General features: G+C 36.3%; 1 protein-coding gene across 1 annotated transcript in view; it reads right to left on the reverse strand.

The window, feature by feature from the left end:
• Nucleotides 1–205: 205 nt before the first annotated feature.
• Nucleotides 206–22,582, reverse strand: part of RAB39A (RAB39A, member RAS oncogene family) — a 44,935-nt gene continuing 22,558 nt past the window's right edge. The window contains exon 2 of the mRNA XM_077113071.1: nucleotides 206–1,816. Within this exon, the coding sequence (XP_076969186.1) occupies nucleotides 1,390–1,816 (427 nt within the window). The 3' untranslated portion in view covers nucleotides 206–1,389. The remainder of the gene's footprint in view (nucleotides 1,817–22,582) is intronic.

Below are 22,582 nucleotides of genomic sequence, written 5' to 3' on the forward strand. Positions count from 1 at the left end.
TTCTCAGAATACTTCCATGAAACATAAATGGAGTACTAGCCTTATTTTATAGAAGAAAACACTGATGCTTTAGAGGTTGTGACTTGTTACTCATGGTCAAATTGGTACAGTAAAGGCAAGCTTAGAAAACAGTTGGTCTGATTTCTAGTTAAATATTCTTTCTCCTATACTATGTTGGTTTTCAAACAAATGAAGCAACTACAGATTAACATTAAAAAAAACTTTATAATTTAAAGACGGCAGCTTCATTTGGTGCCCCTTTGTGATTAGAAATTATTTAAAGAACAGAATAGAAATATACATCACAAAATATTCGACATTGTGATTAAAATGTCCCTTCCAGGGGAGAAGTTTATTTAGTAAGTTCAAAATTAGGGGACTCAAAAGTTAATGTACTCCCTTGACTCATTATTCTATCTTCACTTTTACCGATGAAATTGTAAAATACAATTTGAATATTAAATATATCAAACATCTAGCCCATTTTCCGTGTCTAAAACTCTTTTCTATACTTTTATTATGTTGAAAGTAGGGATTTGAAAATTTACCTGGACAAAAAGGCTATCACTAAAAAAATTCTCTATTTACCTATACTGATAATTTTGACAGTGGCTCAAACTAAGTTGCATTTACTTTCTTTGAAAATGCCAGCATGTTTTTCTGTCTAAATAAGGATAGTGTAGTAAACCATCAAAACATTTGCTGATGCACGGTCCTACATTTTTATTTTTACAAATATTTGCAATAAAATATTTTGCTTGGATCCTTAGATACCTTTATAAAACAAAATTTTCAGGAGCATTAAATCAGAGAATAAAATGAGCATAAAACATATTTTCTCATGTTCAAGCAAAATTAAGGGAAGATAAGTATTTCACAGAATGATTATAAACTTGGTCCCTTAAATATAGAATTGATATTTTAGTCTTAGTTGATATCTCTGAGATTACTTACTTTTTAAGTGAATAGTGCACTTTTAGATACACTTTACTATGCATTATTAATTAATTAACTGAAATCAATACAAATCCTGATAAAGCTTTTAAATTGGACAATATGTGCACAAAGATGCCATTTCAAACTGTCAAAAAATTATTAACATTGACATATTTGGACACTAAGGTGAGTTATATGCTAACAAAATGAGAATAGAGGTAATTATATAGATAATTCAGTGTTAAAAAGTTGTCTGTTTGCCTGATAATTTAGCAAAATATCTATCTAATCGGGTAGTATAACAAATAAGCATGTTACTCTGAATTAAGTACTTTTACAAAACAGTGTTAGTATGAATCAGGTAATGCTTTTACTGCATCATTCTTTTCTTATTATTATAATTTTCCTGAAATGACACACAATCTGCGTATTAGTTCTTTGGCATGTTTGAAGTTAGCAGAAGCACTCTTTCCTGGGCTTTACTGCTTCCTCAGAAGAATGTACAGTATTTGGAACAAAACCACTTTTAACCCCTTCCCACCCATCCTGAATACAAATTTCTCCCTTTTTAATAAGTTCATATATGTCTCTCGTCAAGATTGTGAAGGATTCCTCAACATTTGTAGCATCTTTTGCTGAAGTTTCTATATACTTCATACCACAGTCTGCTGACAGTTTTTCAGCTTCTTCCCTTGTAACTTGACGTTGTGAAGCTAAATCGCATTTATGTCCCACTAGCAGAAATACAATCTGAAATGGTTGTACATGCATTTTTGCTTCTTCTAGCCAATCTCTCACATGTTCAAAAGATCGTCGGTTAGTAATATCAAATACTAAAAATCCACCAACTGAGTTGCGGTAATAAGAGCGAGTTATTGATCTGAAAAATAAATAGAAAAAAAGTTGTAAAAGGACAACTTGTTTTTCATCCCCTCCTTCCAACAATGTAGCACCATAACAAAATTTGAAGATAAATTAATGTGATTTAACTAGAATTTGTAAATCAAGGACAGTGTATAAAGTGACACAAATATTCTATGAGACTAATATATAAGCCAGTTTTACACACTTGTAGAACATTAAAGTTGTAGTAGCTTTCTTTTTATTGAGGTAACATACGTACAACATAATATTTCCTATTTTAACTACCTTCAAGTGTATAATGCAGTCGTATTAATTATATTCAGTATTGTAAGAACCTCACCATCATCCATTACCAAAATTTTCCATTGCCCCCAAACAGGAACTCTGCACCCTTTAAGCATTGATTCTCCATTTCCCAATCTCCGCCCCCTCCCTGCACCCTTGATAATCTAGTTTCTGTCTCTATGAATTTGCCTATTCTAGGTATTTCATATAAATGGAATCCTTCAATATCTGGTCTTTTCTGTCTGGCTTATTTCACCCAACATGATATCTTTAAGATTCATCCATGTTGTAGCATGTATCAAAACTTCTTTTTACAGCTGTATAATATTCCACTGTATGTATATACAACATTTTGTTCATCCATTCATTCATCAGGTACACTGGGTTGTTCTGAGTAATGCTATCATGAACACTGCTACGCAAGTATCAGTTCAAATCCTTGCTTTCAATTCTTCTGTGTATATTCCTAGATTTAGAATTGCCAAACTATAAGGTTATTGTAAGTAACTTTAAGAGGAATTGCCAAGCTGTTTTCTAGAGTAGCTACACCATTTTACATGCCCACCAACAAAATACTAAGATTTCTATTTCTCCACATCAACGCTAACATTTGTCATTTTCCATCTTTTTAATATTACCCTTTTTAGTGGGTGTGACATGGTAGTTACTTCTAGATAAATAAATAAGCATCTGCATGGTATGTCATCTTGCACTATCTTATAATTATTTACTTTAAAATATCTGATAGAATAATTATTACATCATTATGGTTGAAAATAGGCACACGAAGACTGGATGAACAGCAGGTGTGCTGGTATGAAACTGTCATGTACTCCAGGAAAGCCATGTTCTTTAATCCTCATTCAATATTGCTGGGTGGGATCTTTTTTATTGTTACCATGGAGATATGACCCAACCAATTGTGGGTAACTTTTGATTAGATGGTTTCCATGGAGATGTGTTTCCACCCATTCAAGGTGTGGTTTCTTACTGGAGCCCATTAAGAGGGAGCTATTTTGGAAAAGTTTCAGAGCCCACAGTGCAGAAACCACATATTCAGAGATGTTTGTAGATGCTGAAGAAAAGCACCCCCAGGAAAGCCTTATGAAACAAGAAGCCAAAGACCACATTAGAAACCAGCCACGTGCCTTCTCAGTTGAGAAACTCTGAACGACATTGTTTCTTTCTTTGGAGTAAAGGTATCTTTCTCTGGATACCTTAGTTTGGACATTTCTATGGCCTTAGAACTGTAAACTTGCAACTTAATAAATCCCCTTTTTAAAAGCCTTTCTGTTTCTGGTATATTGCATTCTGGCAGCTTTAACAAACTAAAACAGCAAGCTACACAGCAAAGAAGTTCTTAAGACTCTCTCCCTGCTACATAATTCAACAAGCCACTCTATATCCATTTAGGAAGAAGAAACAAGGGCAGACTTCTAGTCCTGTGCTACACCTATCAAAGAAACAGGAAATTCGGATATGGGTCTGAGAAGTTCAAGCCATTCCTTTTTTGTCTCCAGTTTCTGTGTATGGGTTGGGATATTAGGCTTAGAATTTTGATATAGTTAGGTTTAACATTCAAATATGGTTGTCCTAAGGGGTACGGTTTTCCCTAAAACAAGTGGGCGTTTCTGCTGTGAATCATTTGGAAGAAGAAGCAGGGCTTCACATTGGAAACTTGAACTTGACAGCAGATCTGACAGAGGTAATGAGGAAGCATCTATCTTTCATCAGACTTCTTCAATACAATTAAGTTTCTATAAGTTCTTGAAGGTATTAAGAGTAGGTGTGGCACATACCCTAAAAGAACTAGGTAGGGAGACCTCCCTGTAGAGAACTCAAAGTTGATGATGAGCAACAAGTCTTTATAAGCAGCAACATCTTGTTGCATGTTACTTTACATCTATTTCCTTCTGGGCTTAGGACAGCTCACTGAATGAATGAATGATTTACAGAAAGGAAATAAATCAGGAGGGAGACAGAGAGAAGGGAAGAATGAGAAGGAAGGAAGAGAAAAATAAATTAATGGATCCCAATCTGGTCTTAGGTGTGTTATGGAGAATTAAAGAGTTGTGAGACTACCCTCTGGTAAGAACAGTAAAAGGGATAGATATAGCACCCCCTAAATCTGGCCTAATGGTGGCATGATAAGGAAATGAATTATGGAGGACAGAAGTCAGGGTAACAGGCCATTAATGGCTCTTGTTTTTTTCGAGTAGAAGATCTGGTTTTGATCAGAGAAAAACCCTGTTGGTTCTTTTATGTCTTAGATGGTATAGTATCAGTACATTCCATCCCATTTCCAAAGGAACAGTTCTCCTCTCAGAGAACTTACCTGAAACCTCCTGGTCCCTGGGAACATTCTGCAGCACACTCATGATGTTCATTCTATAGGATTAGTAGGAAGTAGCTTCTGCTTCCTCAGTGCCGTGACCCCAACCCGTTGTAAAAAAAATCCCTTGCTCCTTTGAGAGCGCTATCATCTGCTGTCATCTGTTAACTTCTTGGTCATCATCCATGTAGTGAAGACTGTAGCAATTTGCTTAGTTTTGTTCCTAGCCTAATTCCTGTCACAGCAGAGTGTACTATACTGATATCACTATCACTAAGTAGACAGTGATATCAACCTTCAGTTGGATAAGTTATCTGATGTCACTTTCACATTTCTAAACTAATGCATTTCTAATAACTGTTTTCCTCCATTTTACCTTTCTCATTCACTTCCTTTTCATCACCAGGAACTTTCACCACCTCCAAAACTGCAAACTCACACACTCCAATTTTTTATCAAAATCTTCCTTTTAGCATAATTTTACTGTGCTAATTCTTTGATTTCATCAAGATTTGTAGCCCACTGACCAACTTTATCATTTCTATCCATTAACAATATTTTACCTTTACCTTAGATTCTATGAGACATTATTATGAGACAATTGCTGTTTTGGAAGTGCTTTCAATCTCCAAGTCCCTCTCCCTGTCATACTCAAGAGGGAAAACTCTATCTTTGGATCAATCCAACATGAAGCTGAAAGTTTCTGGGGGAAATTCACTCAACAAGGCAGACTGGTGTCACTATGAATTGACTATAACTAATCAAGTGGGCACTCAACACCACCAAGTAATACTGCTAGTATCAGGAGAAGCACATCTCCCTTTTACCTCACATTTTAGGCTTCTACCATAAGAAGAAATGGAATTTCCACCCAACCTTCCTCTCTCCACAAAAGACAACTGGAGAAATACTTTACCCTCTACCAGATTTCTCCACAGAATAAGAAGTGGTTGTTCCATTTGGTTAGTTTGTTTCTTAGGTTTGTGGGCAGGATCACTAGTTGTTCAAGGTCAATATTCTTATGTAACATTCCTTTCCCCTTTCTGGATCCATGCTAGTGGTTTGCCAAGTGTAAGAAATGGGCAGGTACTATGTCTATTTGCTCAACATTGAGTACCCAGTCTTTTCCAGTACCTGGCACATAGTGGGAGGGTCCTCAAAGTACTCTTATAGAGTCAATGAATGGCTGCTTTGGTCAGAGCTATGATATTGGAGAAATTGAAATGGCAGAGAGAGTGAGGATGTTTGAGGGAAATGGGTACCAGCAGGGAGAAAAAAGAAAGGTACTCAAGGCTACATCTATTAGTAGTGTGCTCTTTATTCTCATACCAAGGTCACTAAGTTGTGGCATCTTATGCCCCCCTAACAAGGAGAATGAAACAAAAATATATATCGGACCTTCCTGGGCTTTAAAGCACATCCATAATATTTGGATGTGCTTCTGAATCACAGGGCTGCAAGTTTTAATAAGACTGAGAGTAAGAAGAGTCCCTTCAGCTAGTATGAGCACAAAGCAAGCAGCTTTGCCACTTGGCCATGACCCATCAGATCTAGTAGTGCCTGTAGGAGACTGGGATGCTCTATCGAGCCCGTGGAAGCCTCCACTAGACAATCAGAGGGGTGGGATTTTGGAATAAAGACATGCTATCTTTGTCAAGAACTATTACACTTTTGAAAAATAGTTCTTGGTTTATAACCCATCTTTGATGGAGACTAAATACCTCGCTGTGGAACACTAAGTAACAGTGCAATCTGTGTACCCATGATGAGCTGGGTATTCTGATTCACCAGACTGGAACTTTATCACCAAGCAGAAGTGGTATGCATTGGCAGCAATTTGGGGTGGGGCCTGAGGTGAATAAGCCTCACATACCCAGTATGCCTACTCCTGCAGCACTGTCACAACCCATAGCCTTATCTGGATTTCCCAAAAATTAGAGAGAAAAAAAGTCAAGTCTGCCTTACTGTTGGTTTTATAAAACATAATGGCATCAGTTAATCCCACTCAATGGTGGACTTGAAGGTCAGTGGAAAAGGGAAATCCTCCCAATTGTGGAACTTTTAGTAGTACATCTCATTGTCTACTTTTGCCAAGGAAGGGATAAAGAGAGGTAAGGATCTACACTAATTCACAAGCAGAGCCTAAGGGTTTGGTATGTCGGAAAAAACAAGATTAGAAAATTGGTAACAAGGAGTTTTGGGGAAGCATTATATGGATGGGTCTACAATATGTGAACACCTGTATCCTACAAGAATAGTAACTGGGGGAACAAAATGTACTGTCCTATAGTTATCAGTATTTTTCATTGAGTTTGGACTCAAACAAAGTGGCCATGATAGAGAAATGGAAGCTAAGCCTGGACTTAAGACTTTCTCTTACCTGGGTTGGCTCTGACTGTCATTGCTTAATCCCAAATTTTCCAGAAGCTACTGACATGCTGGAAGTGGCACTTTACTGTCAGGGGGTACCATTATGGAGGGGGCACTGATATGCCCTCACCATAATTGATAGTTAATCTGGTTTCAAGCCATGCTCATACCACCATCCATGAACTTATGGAATGCCTTCTGCATAATCATAGTATGACACACTACTACTGACCAAAGAATTCACTTAACAGTGGAAAAGTTAGGGCAATGGGCTGATGTTGTAGAATTCACTGATCTTATGTCATTTTCACATAGAGGTATTTGGGAGAACGACCTATTAAGGTTCAGTTATACCCTTGTCCAGATTACACCTTGTTAGATTTTTAACACAATCCTTTAGGATGTATATGCATTCAACTAGTGCACAACATAATAGATGGCATTTTTTCCCACAAAGAGACGCTGCGGTATGGGAAGTAAATTTTTTGTTTCTTCTAATCCTTGTGACCCTGAAGAATTCTGAGATTTAAAGGTTTTAGTGTTCAAGGGAGAAATGCTTTCACCAGAAAACTCTATGACGCTTCAGCTGAATTAGTAATTCAGGCTGTCAATTGGCCAACCGGGGCTTCTTATGGCACTAAGTGAACAGGCAGAAAAGGGGCAACAGTCTCACGGGGACCACACTAGCTTCATGTGGTAAAGGCATTGTAAGAGACAAAGAAGGACACTACATATTAATAAAGGGACAATTCACTGAGAAGAAATAACAATCATAAACATGTACATTCTCAATCAAGGAGCTCCAAAGTACATGAGGTAAACATTAGAAAAACTGAAGGAAGCTACAGATGTATCAAACAGTAATAGTGGAAGACTTCATTACACCACTCTCAACAATGGATAGAACAACCAGACAAGATCAACAAGGAAACAGATACCTAAACAAGCGAAAAAATGAATTAGACCTAATAGACATATATAGATCATTACATGCCCAAACACCAGGATATTACATTCTTCTCTAGAGCACATGGAAGGTTAGCCAGGATAGAGCATATGCTGGAATAAAACTGAGACTTCATGAATTTAATAAGATTGAAATTATCAAAAATATTTTCTCTGATCACAACAGAATAAAGGTGGAATAAGCTGGAAATTAATAATCACCAAAGAATCAGAGCCTTCACAAATATATGTAGAATAAACAATACACTCTTAAATAATCAATGGGTCAAGGAAGAAATTGCTAGAGAAAGTGGTAACTATTGGGAGATGATGAATAATGAGAACACAACATATCAGAACTTATGGGATGCCACAAAGGCAGTGCTGAGAGGAAAATTTATTGCCCTAAATGCCTACAATAAAAAACAAGAATGAACAAGACTTGAGGATTTAACTGCTCACTTGGGGAATTTAGAGAAAAACCAGCAAACTAACCCCAAAACAAAAGAAGAGAAATAATAAAGAGTAAAGTAGAAATAAACAAACTGGAGAACAATAAAACGGTAGAAAGAATTAACAAAACCAAAAGGTGGTACGTTGAAAAAATGAATAAAATTGATGGACCCCTAGCTAGACTAACAAAGAAAAAAAGAGAGAGGATGCAAATAAACAAAATCAGAAATGAGAAAGGGGTCGTTACCATAGATCATGAAGAATTTTTTTAAATCATAAGAGAAGATTATGGATAACTATATGCCAACAATCTAGACAACTTAGATGAGATGGACAAATTCCTAGAAACACACAAATTACCTATACTGACTCAAGAAGAAACAGAAGATCTCAACAAGCCAATTACAAATAAAGAGATCCAATCATTAAAAATCTTTTTGCAAAGAAAACCCCAGGACGAGACAGCTTTACAGGAGAATTTTAACAAACATTCCAAAAAGAACTAACACCAATTCTGCTCAAACGCTTCCAAAAAATTGAGGAAAAAGGAACGCCACCTAACTCATTTTAAGTAGCTGACATCACTCTAATACCAAAATCGACACTACAAGAAAGGAAAACTAAAGATCAATCTCCCTAATGAACACAGATACAAAAATTTTCAATAAAATACCGGCAAATAGAATCCAACACCACATTAAAAGAATCATACATCTTGACCAAGTGGGATTCATACCAAAAATGCAAGGGTGGTTCAACATAAAAAAAATCAATCAACATAATACAGAATATTAACAAATCAAAAATCACATGATATTGATAGATGCTGGAAAGGCATTCGACAAAATCCAGCATCCTTTCCTGATAAAAAACACTTAAAAGTTTGGCATCGAAGGAAACTTTCACAATATCAAAAAAGGGCATACATGAAAAACCCATAGCCAGCATCATACTTAACAGTGAGAAACTGAAAGCATTCCCCCTAAGATTGGGAATGAGACAAGGATCCCCACCACCATTATTCAACACTGTATTAGAAGTTCTAGCTGGAGTGATTAGAAAGGAGAAAGAAATAAAAGGCATCCAAATTGGAAAAGAAGAAGTAAAACCTTCAGTATTTGCAGATGACATGATCCTACAGTTAGAAAATCCTGAGAAATCTACTGCAAGCCTACTTGAGCTAATAAACAAATTCAGCAAAGTGGAGGGATACAAGATTAATGTACAAAAATTAGTAATGTTTCTATTCACAAGCAATGACCTATCTGAGGTGACAATTAAGGAAAAAACTTCCATTCAAAATAGTGAGGAGAAGAATCAAATATCTAGGGATAAGCCTAACCAGGGATGTTAAAAGACTTACACACAGAAAATTACAAAAAAATTGCTAAAAGAAATAAAAATGACCTAGCTAGATGGGAAGACATTCCGTGCTCATGGATAGGATGGTTGAATGTCATCCAGATGTCAATTCTACCCAAACTGATCTTCAAGTTCAATGCAATACCAACAAAAATCCCAACATCCTGCCTTTAAGACTTGGAAAAGTTGGTTAACAAATTTATATGGAAGGGAAGGAGACCCTGAAGAGCTAAAGTTATCATAAAAGAGAAGAGCAAAGTGGGTGAACTATCACTTCCTGACTTTAAAGCTTACTATAAAGCCACAGTGGTCAAAACACCACGGTACTTGCACAAAGACAAAAAGATGGATCAATGGAACAGAATCAAGAGTGCAGAGACAGCACCAAATTTATGCACATTTGATCTTTGATAACGCCCAAATCCACTGAACTGGAACAGAATAGCCTTTTCAATAAATCAGCATGGAAGAACTGGATTTCAATAGTCAAAAGTATGAAAGAGGACCCCTACACCCTTCACTTTATACAAAAATTAATTCAAAATGGATTACAGACCTAAAAGTAAGAGCCAGTACCGTAAAACTTCTAGGAGAAAATACCGGGAAACATCTTCAAGACTAAGTAATAGGAGATAGCTTCTTAAACTTTACACCTAAAGCACAAGCTGCAAAAGAAAAAACAGACACATGGGAACTCCGTAAGATCAAGAGCTTCTGTGCCTCAAAGGGCTTTGTTAAAAAGGTGAAGAGGCAGCCAACTCAGTGGGAGAAAACATTTGGAAATCACAGATCAGATAAAGGTTTGATATCCTGTATACATAAAGAAATCGTGCAACTCAACAACAAAAGAACAAACAACCCAATTATAAAATGGGCTAAAGACACGAGTAGGCATTTTTCTGAAAAGCAAATACAGATGGCTAAAAAGCACATGAAGAGCTGCTCATCTTCACTGGCTATAAGGGAGATGCAATTAAGGTGACAATGAGATATCACTTCATACCTATAAGAATGGCTGCTATTAAACAGGAAACTATAAATGCTGGAGAGAATGTGGAGAAATTGGAACACTTATTCACTACTGGTGGAATGTATAATGGTGCAGCTGCTGTGGAAGACAGTTTGGCGATTCCTCAGAAAACTAAATAATGAGTCGCCCTATGATCTGGCAATACCAATACTAAGCATGTACCCAGAAGAGTTGAGGGCAGTGACACGAACAGACATTTGCACACTAATGTTCATAGCAGCAGTATTCACAACTGCCAAGAGATGGAAACAATCCAAGTACCCATCAACAGATAAGTGGATAAACAAAATGTGGGATATATGTACAATGGAATATTATGCAGCAGTAAGATGAAATGATGACTTGAAACACATGGCCACATGGATGAACCTTGAGGACATAATGCTGAGTGAAATAAGTCAGACACAAAAGGACAGACAGATACTGTATGATTTCATTATTATGACTCTGATGAAGGTAATCTCAGAGGTTTCACTGTAGAATATAGCAGACCTAGAGATACACAGAAACTAGAGAAAGACTACCCAAAGAGGGTGAGTGTAAATGCAAGGGAACAGATAGAAGTGGTGATAACTAATTACTGAGTTATAAGTAATACTGTCATATTGAAGATGAAAATGACTGAAAGGGGATGTATAGTGCCATGTATCCCAATGATTAAATGTATGATTATAAATAAGTTCTCACATGAACTATTTCAATGGTTCAGTAGTTGGCAAGGAGTCAATGGTAGGGTATAGGTGGGAAACTAAAAATGCATGCTAAGGCCAATAGTTAACAGGCAGTTACAAAGTACTAATGGTCATAGTTTGCTAACCTCCAATCAACATCACTCCTGTTGTCTCTTAAGAGAACCTGGGACTTGAAATGTGAGACTCCATACAGATATCATACACTAGGTATGCCTTCCTGGAGCATATAATTCCCAGAGGGTTCATAGGTCAGATAACTCCTGAAACACAGAGGGACCAGCCTCTCCAGGATTATCAATTGATTGCATCCCCCTGTCTGTCCTTCAGTGTGCACAGCCCTTCTCAGCATGAAAGAGCTGGAATGGGCATTCCCCAAGGATCACTATAGAGTGTGAGAGGGATTAAAGGAGAAGGAGGAGGTATAACAGAGAAATGGGATTTAACACGTAAGTATGGCTGCTGAATCACTATATTAATAGTCCTTCTAGCCTCCAGCATTTTGGAACAGCTAGCAGGAAATATCTGAGATAATGGAATGGTAGCCCATGACAAACTCTGGTATCTGTTCTGTAGCTGCTTGTGGAAGTGTGCTTTGGAAATTATTGCTTTTTTTCTTTCTTTGTTTTGTATATATGTTACATTTTAAAATTAAAAAAAATTAAAGTTATCTAGTTTCCTGGAAGGCACTGAAAATAAGATGCTGTAGTCCCATGAAGGACAAAGTTCCATAGGCCCTGGAATAAGATTATTTATAGTGGATAGTTTCTTATATAAAACATGTTATGTGGGAGGAGTTCTGGGAAAATGGCAGAATTGGATAGGTCAAGTTCACCTCTGCTCCAAGGAACAGCTAGAGAAGTGACAGAAAAATGACTGGGACAGCAAATTCAGGGCTTAAATGACCTGGGAGGTTTTCTACACCACACGGGGAGGCCCTGGTTGCAAAAGCTGAAGTGTTGGAATGCAGAGAACCGGAGACTATCCAGCTAGGGCAAACAGTCTAATGTGCCCAGTTCCAAACGGAGGCCCAGAGCCCTCAGGAGTGCACAGACCGGGAGACCCGGACTAGGAAGGAAGCAAAGCTGCACTCCTTGAATGTGCTACACCTTCGCGCACCACCCCGTCCCCACCACACAACAAATTAAACACCAGAGGACATACAGACTTTGGAACAACTAATCAAAGACACTCATTTAATTCTACTAAATTTGCTTTGTATATATGTTATACTATACAATGAAAAAATTAAAAAAAAATAAAATGATTAGTCAATGGGTTGGCTAATGTCATAAAGGAGATCAAGCAGACAACAGAAGAGCATAAAGAGGAATCTGAAAGAATAAACAGAAAAACAGCAGATATCACAGAGATTAAAGATGCTGCAGGCCAAGTCAAAAATATACTAGAGACACACAACTGCAGATTTGAAGAGGTAGAAGAAAGAATCAGTAAACTAGAGGACAGAACAACTGATTTCAAACATATGAAAGAGCAAATGGCAAAAAAGATGGAAAAATCTGAATTGGATCTCAGCGAAATGATGGACAAAACAAAATGCACAAACAAAAGAATCATTGGTGACCCAGAGGAGAAGAGAAGAGTAAAGGACTAGGAAGATTAGTTGAGGATATAATGTGAATAAACTTCCCAATCCTTATAAAAGACATAAATATGCAAATCAAAGAAGCCCAATTAATTCCAAATATAATAAATCCAAGGACCCTACTTCAAGACACATACTAATCAATCTGTCAAATGTTGAAGAAAAGCAGAAAATCCTGAAAGTGATGAGAGAAAAACAATCTACTACATACAAGGGAAATCACATAAGACTGAGTTTGGACTACTCATCAGGCACTATAGAGGTGAGAAGACAGTGGTATGCTATATTTAAGATCCTGAAAGAGAAAGACTTCCAGTTAAGAATTCTGTACCCAGCTTAACTGTCCCTCAAAATTGAGGGAAAGATTAAAATTTTCACAGACCTACAAATGCTGAAAGAATTTGTTAACAAGAGACTGGCCCTACAAGAAATACTAAAGGGAGTTCAGCCAGGTGAAAAAAAAAAGACAGGAGAGGGAGGTCTGGAAGAGGACACAGAATTGAAGAGTACCAGTAATGGTAACTTGAAGGATAAAAAGAGAAAGAGGGAAAAGAATATGAAATCTGACAAATAAAATTCAAAGGATAAGATGGTGATTCAAGAAATGGTTTACAGTAATTACTTTGAACATTAATGGACTAAACTCACCAATGAAAAGACACAGACTGGCAGAATGGATTAAAAAATATAATCCACCTATATGCTGTTTACAAGAGATGCATCTTAAGACTCAAGGAAACGGAGTGAAAGTGAAAGGAAGAAAAAAATCTTCTTTGCGAGCTGTAACCAAAAGAAACCAGGAGTAGCTATACTAATATCAGACAAAATAGACTTTAAATATAAAGACATTGTAAGAGACAAAGAAGGATACTATGTATTAATTAAAGGGACAATTCATCAAGAAGAAATAACAATCATAAATGTGTACATTCCCAATCAAGGAGCTCCTAAGTACATGCCACAAACATTGGTAAAACTGAAGGGAGCAAGCTAGAAGTAAAAACCTAAAATTGTGAAATTGTGACCCATGGCAAAGTCTGAAATCTGTTCAACAACTAAATATTGCAATGTACTTCGAAATTTATTGCTTTTTTTTGAATGTGTTATTGTTCACACAAAAAAGTTGATTGTGATGATAAAAGCGTATTTAAGCCCTCTAGGCTCCTATATTCTGGAGCAACTAGAAGGAAAAATATGAGAGGATTGAATGGTAGCCCATGACAAACTCTGGGATCTGTCCTATAACCACGTGTTGAAGAGTGCTTTGAAAACTACTGCTTTTTTATTTCCTTGCTTTGTATATATGTTATACTATACAACGAAAAAATTAAAAAATAAAAAATGATACCCAAACCTGACAAAACGAAAGCTACAAACAAATATCCTTCTTGAATAGATGCAAAATCCTAAACAATATCAAATCCAACAACGTGCAAAAAAAGATAATATAGTGGGTCAAGGTGGGTTTATTCTATAAATTCAAGAATGGTTCAAAAATTGAAAATCAACTAATGTAATAATTTTAAAAATTGTGTGTGTATAACATATATAGCCCCTTTTCAAAGACTTGTACGCAAATGCTCATAGCAGCTTTATTGACTACAGTCTAAAACTGGAAATACCACCAACATTCATCACCAAGTAACTGGATAAACATTTTGTGGTATACCCTACAGTGGAATATTACTTCAACAAAAAAATGAACTATTGATAGACACACACACACAGACACACACAAAACCTGAAGGGAGTGAAAGACATTTCAACAGTAATAGTAGGAGACTTCAATATACCACCCTCCTCTATAGATAGAACAACCAGACAGAAGATCAACAAGAATACAGAGAACAATTTGGTAAATGAGTTAGACCTAACACATATATATAGGTCATCATACCCAAAACACCAGGATATACATTCTTCTCTAGTGCTCATGGGACATTCTTCCAGATAGATACTATGCTGGGGCACAAAACAGGTCTCTATAAATTAAAAAAAATTGAAATTATTCCAAACACTTTCTCTGATCACAATGGAATGAAGCTGGAAATAAATAGCCACTAAAGAACGAGAACTTTCACAAACATATGGAGATTAAATAACACACTCTTAAACAACCAGTGGGTCAAAGAAGAAAATGCTAGAGAAATCGGTAGCTATCTGGAGACAAATGAAAATGAGAATACAACATTTCAGAACTATAGGATATGACAAAGGCTGTGCTGAGAGGGAAATTTATTGCCCTAAATGCCTATATTTAAAAAGAAGAAAGATAAAAATTGAGAACATAAATGCTCACCTCAAGGAACTTGAGAAAGAACAGCAAACTAACCACAAAGCAAACGGAAGAAAAGAAATAACAAAGATTAAAGTAGAATTAAATGAATGTAAGAACAAGAGAAAGATCATTAAAGCCAAAAATTGGTTCTTTGAGAAAATCAATAAAATTGATGGATACTAGCAAGGGGGACTAAGAAAAGAGAAAGAGATACAAATAAACAAAATTAGAAATGAGAAGGGGGGTTGTTACCACTGACCCTGAAAAAATTCTTTAAAAAAATCATAAGAGGATACTATGAACAACTATATACCAACAAATTAGACAACTTAAATGAAATGGACAAATTCCTGAAAACACCTGAACAAGCTACACTGACTCAAGAAGAAACAGAAAATCTCAACAAACCAATCACAAAGAGATTCAATCTGTCATCAAAAATCTTCCCACAAAGAAAAGTGCAGGGCCAGACAGCTTCACAGGGGAATTTTATCAAACATTTCCCCAAAAAATCCAACACTAACCGGCTCAAACTTTTCCAAAAAATTAAGGAAAAAGGAACATTACCCAACTCATTTTATGAAACTAACATCACTTTAATACCAAAACCGGATGAAGATGCCATGAGAAAGGAAGATATAGGCCAATCTCCCTAATGAATATATTCTCAACAAAATACTAGTGAATCTAATCCAACCACACATTAAAAGAATTATACACCACGACCAAGTGAGGTTTATACCAGGAATGCAAGGATGGTTCAATACAAGAAAATCAATTAATGTAATACTGCATATTAACAAATTGAAAGGGAAAAAGTCACATGATCATCATGATTGAAGAAGAAAAAGTATTAGACAAAATTCAACATCCTTTTCTGACAAAGAAACACTTCAAAAGGTAGGAATCAAAGATAACTTCCTCAATATGATAAAGGGGATATATGTAAAACCCAGAGTCAGCATCACACTCAAAGGTAAGAGACTGAAAGCTTTCTCCCTAAGATCAGGATCAAGACAATGATGCCCACTGTCACAACTATTATTCATCATTATACCAGAAGTTCTAGCTAGAGCAATCAGGCAGGAAAAAGAAAAACAAAAGACATCCAAATAGGAAAGGAAGAAGTAAACTGTCATTATTTGCGGATGACATGATCCCATACTTGGAAAATTCTGAGAAATCTATAACAAAGTTACTTGAACTAATAACCATATTCAGCAAAGTGGCAGGATACAAAATTAATGTGCAAAAATCAGTAATGTTTCTATACACAAGCAATGACCTAAATGAGGAGACAATTTAGGAAAAAATTCCATTCAAAATAGGAACTAAAAGAATCAAGTATTTAGGAATGAACTTAACTAGGGGCGTAAGAGACTTGTACACGGAAAACTATATAACATTGTTAAAAGAAATCAAAGAAGATCTAAACAGGTAGAAAGACATTCCCTGTTCATTGATAGGAAAGTTAAATGTAGTTAAGATGTCAATACTACCCAAATTGATCTACAGATTCAACACAGTACCAATCAAAATTCCAATAACCTAGTTTGAAGACTTGGAAAAGATAGTTACCAAATTTATCTGGAAGGGAAAGAGACCCCAAATAGCTAAAAGAACACTAAACAAAGCACAAAGTGGTAAAATTAACATTTCCTGATTTTAAAATTTATTATAAAGCCACGGTGGTCAAAACAGCATACTACTGGCACACAAAATTGAATCGAGAGCACAAAAAGAGACTACCAAATCTATGGTCAACTGATCTTAGACAAGGCCCCCAAATCCACTGAACTGGGACAAAATAGTCTTTTTAATAAATGAGCATGGGAAAACTGGATTATCAATAGCCAAAAAAGAATGAAAGAGGACCCTTACCTTACACCCTATACAAAATCAACTCAAATTGGATCAAACACCTAAATATAAGAACCAGTACCATAAAGCTCCTAGAAGAAAATGTAGGGAAACACCTTCAAGACCTAGTAATAGGAGGTAGCTTCTTAAACTTTACACCCAATGTACAAGGCACAAAGAAAAAATAGATAAATGGGAACTCCTCAAAATCAAATGCTTTCATGCCTCAAAAGACTCTGTTAAAAAGGTGAAGAGGCAGCCAACTCAGTGGGAGAAAATATTTGGAAATCACAGATCAGATAAAGGTTTGATATCCTGTATACATAAAGAAATCGTGCAACTCAACAACAAAAGAACAAACAACCCAATTATAAAATGGGCTAAAGACACGAGTAGGCATTTTTCTGAAAAGCAAATACAGATGGCTAAAAAGCACATGAAGAGATGCTCATTTTCATTAGCTAGAAGGGAAATGCAGATCAAGAGTACAATGAGATACCACCTTGCACCTATAAGAATGGCTGCTATTAAACAAACAGGAAACTACAAATGCTGGAGAGAATGTGGAGAAATCGGGACACTTATTCACTGCTGGTGGGAATGTATAATGGTATAACTGCTATGGAAGACAGTCTGGCAGTTCCTCAGAAAAGTAAATATTGAGTTGCCCTATGACCTGGCAATACTACTACTCAGTATATATCCAGAAGAGGTGAAAGCAGTGACATAAACAGATATTTGCACACTGAATTATTCACAATCACCAAAAAGTGGAAACAATCTAAGTGCCCATTAACAGATGAGTGGATTAACAAAATGTAGCATATACATACAATGGAATATTATGCAGTAGTTAAGATGAAATGATGTCCTGAAGCACATGACAATATGGATGAGCTTTAAGGAAATAATATTGAGTGAAATAAGTCAGACACAAAATGCAGATCCTGTTTGAGCCCACTTTTATGACTGTGGTAAAAGAAAAATCAGAGCCTTATAATACAAAATATAGAAGACCTAGAGATACAAGGAAGCTAGAAATGGGTGAAATAGTTAATGAGGTTGAACTCCAATGTAAAGGAATAGACAGAAGTGCAGGTGGTTCTCTACTGAGCCTACAAGTAATATTACCATATTAAAGGTGAACATGATTGAAAGGGGTTGTATAGAGTCATTTATCCCACTGATTAACATCAGAAATATAAATAAGTTCTTGAACGAACTACTGCAAAGGTATGAATCTTGTACAGATTGTATAAGTTCAGGGTATAAGGAGAAAACTGCTATTGCATGCTATGGTATGTTTAACAGGAAAACATCAACAGTACCACAGCAATACCTGGGATAAATAACGGGGGGAGGGACAAGAGTTAAGGGGAGGTTTGGATTTTCTGTTTGGTGAGGTTGTGTTTATTGGTTATCTTTCTCTTGGGAACAATGAAATGATCTAAACTTGAGACTGTTGATGGACTGTTGACTTTGGACATTATTTATGATGTCCAATGAATGGAGGTAGCTGAAGAATGCACTGACTGAGAAGTAGATTGGCTAACAATGGTGTGTATATAGGATCAAATATTGTGCTGCTAAAAAAAAAAAATGAAGTTGTGAGGTGTGCACCATTGTGAATGAATCTGTGAGACATTTGGTGATACAAAATAAGGCAGAAACAAAAGAGCACATATTGTATGGTCTCATTTAGAAAATATTTATAAGAAAACAGGGGCCTAGTAGTCCCTGGCAGTCCTGTAAATGTGACTGCTGTTATATCAGTCACATTTAGTCCAAAGCAGTAATTGTTATTTCTGGATATTGAGAAGCTATTTTATGTGTGTAATGTATAACCTGATATTTAGAGATAAGAATGAAGATGATCAGGTTGGGATTAAGGTAACTCAGGAAAACAGGAGTTAAGGAAGACACTGTCTATATTTTAGAGCTTCACTTACTCTGAGAGCAAAGGAAGAAAGGTTTGTTTGTCTAGAATTTAAATTTTCTGTAGCACATAATCTAACTCAACCTGCCTGGATAGACCATTTAAGCAATCCAAACAAGGGAGCCCCGAAAAAGAACAAGGGCCTTTAATTCTGTGTAGCTTAATGTAATGCCTGGATAAAATCCCAGAGTATATTAAGCAGATAATCAAAAAGTATTGCCAAAGTCCCTTGAGGGATGGGAGAAAAAATACGGAACTATTAAACTTTACCACCAGGGAAATCCCTGATACTAAAGTTTAAAGTGTCAAACTTTAGGGACACTCAAATCAATAAGCCAAGCCCTTGATCTTGAGGCTTGCACTTATGAAGTTTATGTATGTAGTGGAGAGGCTTAGCCTACTCATAGGTATGCCTAAGAGTTACTTCTGTAGGACCTCTTTTGTTGCTCAGATTTGGCCTCTCTCTCTAAGCCCAACTCTACAAGTGAAACCATTTCCTTCCCTGCTATGTGGGATATGACATCCAGGGATGAAAGTCTCCCTGGAGGTGTGGGAGATGACTCCCGGAGATGAATCTGGCCCTGGCACCATGGGATCAATTCCATCCTGAGCAAAAAGGGGAAAGAAGTGTAACAAATAAGGTATCAGTGACTGAGAGAGTTCAAATAGAGTCGAGAGGCTACTCTGGAGATCACTCTTTCATAAGCTTCAGTTAGACATTGCTACCTATCAGGGCTTGCCAAACCCCGATCAAAACCATTGCTGCAAATCGTAAAGAACACCTAGGGCATAATATAAGATTCTACAAAAGTTCTAGCACCGGGGTAACTTTCCAGAAACCTACAACCTCCAGATGGGTCCCTGGAATGGGTAAGTCCTGAAATGCAGAGGGGTTAGCCTTTCCAGAACATAACCTAGTTCCATTCCCCTATCCTATATTATTGATATGAAAAAGTTAGATTGGGCATAGCCCAAATACCCCTAAAGAATGGGAGAAAGATCAAAGGTGATAGTGGAATTGTACAAAGAAGGTAGGATTTAACAAACAAGTATGATTGCTGAATCATTATATTGCTATATCTTTTAGTCTCCTGTATCTTAGAGCAGCTAGAAGTAAAAACCTAAAATTGTGGAACTGTAACCCATACCAAATTCTGAAATCTGTTCTACAACTTGTTCTTGCTACGTGCTTTGAAATTTACTGCTTTTTTTGTATATATGTTATTTTTCACAAAAAAGAAAAAGTTGATTGTGATGATAAATGCACAACTATATGATGATATTGTGAATCATCGATTGTACACTTTGCATGATTATATGGTGTTCTAGTATGCTAGTTGCCAGAATGCGATATACAGGAAACGGAATAGCTTTTAAAAAAGGGAATTTAATGAGTTGCTAGTTTACAGTTCTATGGCTGAGAAAATGTCCATAGAAGTCTATAGAAATGTCCAATCAAAGGCATCCAGAGAAAAATACCTAGGTCCAAGAAGGCCGATGAAGTTCAGGGTTTCTCTCTCAAGTGGAAGGGCACATAGCGAACACAGTCAGAGTTTCTCTCTCATCTGGAAAGGCACATGGTAAACACTGTCAGGGTTCCTCTCTCATTTGGAAGGGCACATGGTGAACACTGTGTCATCTGCTAGCTTCTTCTCCTGGCTTCTTGTTTCATGAAGCTCCCTGGGAGGCATGTTCCTTCTTCATCTCCAAAGGTCACTGGCTGGTGGACATTGCTTCCTGTGGCTATGTTGTTCTGCTCTGCTCTCTCTGAATCTCCTCTTCTCCAGAATGTATTCTCTTTTATAGGACTCCAGAAACTAATCAAGACCCACCCAAATGGGTGGAGACACATCTCCACCTAATCCAGTTTAACAACCACACTTGATTAAATCACATCTCCAGGGAGATTATCTAATTACAGTTTCAAACATACAATACTGAATAGGGATTAGAAGAAACGGCTGCCTTCACAAAATGAGATTAGGGTTAAAACATGGCTTTTCTAGGGTACATACATCATTTCAAACCAGCACACATGGTATGTGAATATATACTATATATCAATAAAATTAAAATAAATATTTTAAAATGTTACCTGAAAGCAATAGAATTATATAGATCTGTTATGTTATTATTATTATGTTGGGTGTGTGTCAGCCTTTTTAAAAAGCAACCAAGGATAGAACACTTGTTAACTTACATAGGTAAAATGAACCAGGTGGTTCATTTTGGAAATGCCCTTTTTATGGGTTTGCCAATTGTAAATAGGAATTTAGTGGATGGAAGTACTTTCTTGCCAAAGGCTGTTGGCAGCAGGAGCCTATGAATGTATTAGCGTTGTGAGAGGTTTTTTTTTCATCCTGATAGTACATTCCTACTGCCTTTCTGGGACTAGTCATTATGTTCATGCTTTATTTACCTGCTTCCCTTGTCTTGTATGGCCCCTAGGACTGCTTTCAAGAGATAAAGACACAAGTCTCCCCACCCCTTCCATTATAACTGACTTTTATTTTTCCTGCTTGCCTAAGACTTTGAAGCTTGGTAGTTATAACTTGTGATATTCTTTCTTCACATGTATAAATAGATGTAAATTGTTTTCTTTGTATACTTCTAGGGCTTTTCCATCAAAATTCAAGTCTGTGGTTGTGGAACCCACTTATGAAACAAAACATCTAATATGCCATATTCTCCCTTTTGAACATGTGAATCAATCCCCTGTGGCCATCTTTTGTCTTCTTTTCATGACAGATCATTTGAAAATAGTGAAGGTTTCTCACCACTGAAGTATTTATATTCACCTTTAATGTTCTCTTTTTTTAAACATTTTTTATTGTAAAATATAACATATATAAAAAGTGATAAATTTCAAAGTCCATTTTATATGTTCTCTTTTTCTCTGTATTAATTAACATCTTCTGGCACCTCATACAGTTTATTTTTAAATTTTATTTATGTATTTGAGAAGCTGTAAGTATACAGAAAAACCATGTTAAAAAGTAGCGTTCCCATCTACTTTTCCCTTATCCCACCCTTAGCATTCCTTATTATTAAAACTTTGACTTTGCATTAGTGTGGTACCTTTGTTACAATTGATTGAACAACATTATTATTATATTTATGCAATTAACTATAGCCCATAGTTTATATTAGGGTTCACTGTATTATGCAGTCCTATGGTTTAAACATAAATATATATATATATATCCCCTTTTAGTCACATTCACATATATTTTCAGTGGTTTAATTACATTCACAATGTTCTGCTACCATCACCACCAACAATTCCCAAAACTTTTCCATTATTCCAAACAGAAACTCTATACCAGTTAACCATTACCTCCCCATTCCCTACCCCCACCCTGGCCCCTGGCAATCTGTATTCTAGTTTCTAATTCCTTTAATTTGCTTATTCTAATAATTTTATATTAGTCTCTTTGTGTCTGGCTTATTTCACTCAACGTAATATCTTCAAGGTTCATCCTTGTCGTATGTATCAGAACTTTATTCTTTTTACAGCTGAATAATTTTCCACTGTATGTATATATCACATTAATTTTTTGATTCATCTGTTGATGGACATTGGGTTGCTTCTATCTTTTGCAATTGTGAGTAATGCTGCTTTGAACATCAGTGTGC

This window comes from Tamandua tetradactyla, chromosome 8 (genome assembly GCF_023851605.1).
Source record: "Tamandua tetradactyla isolate mTamTet1 chromosome 8, mTamTet1.pri, whole genome shotgun sequence".
Taxonomy (NCBI): domain Eukaryota; kingdom Metazoa; phylum Chordata; class Mammalia; order Pilosa; family Myrmecophagidae; genus Tamandua; species Tamandua tetradactyla.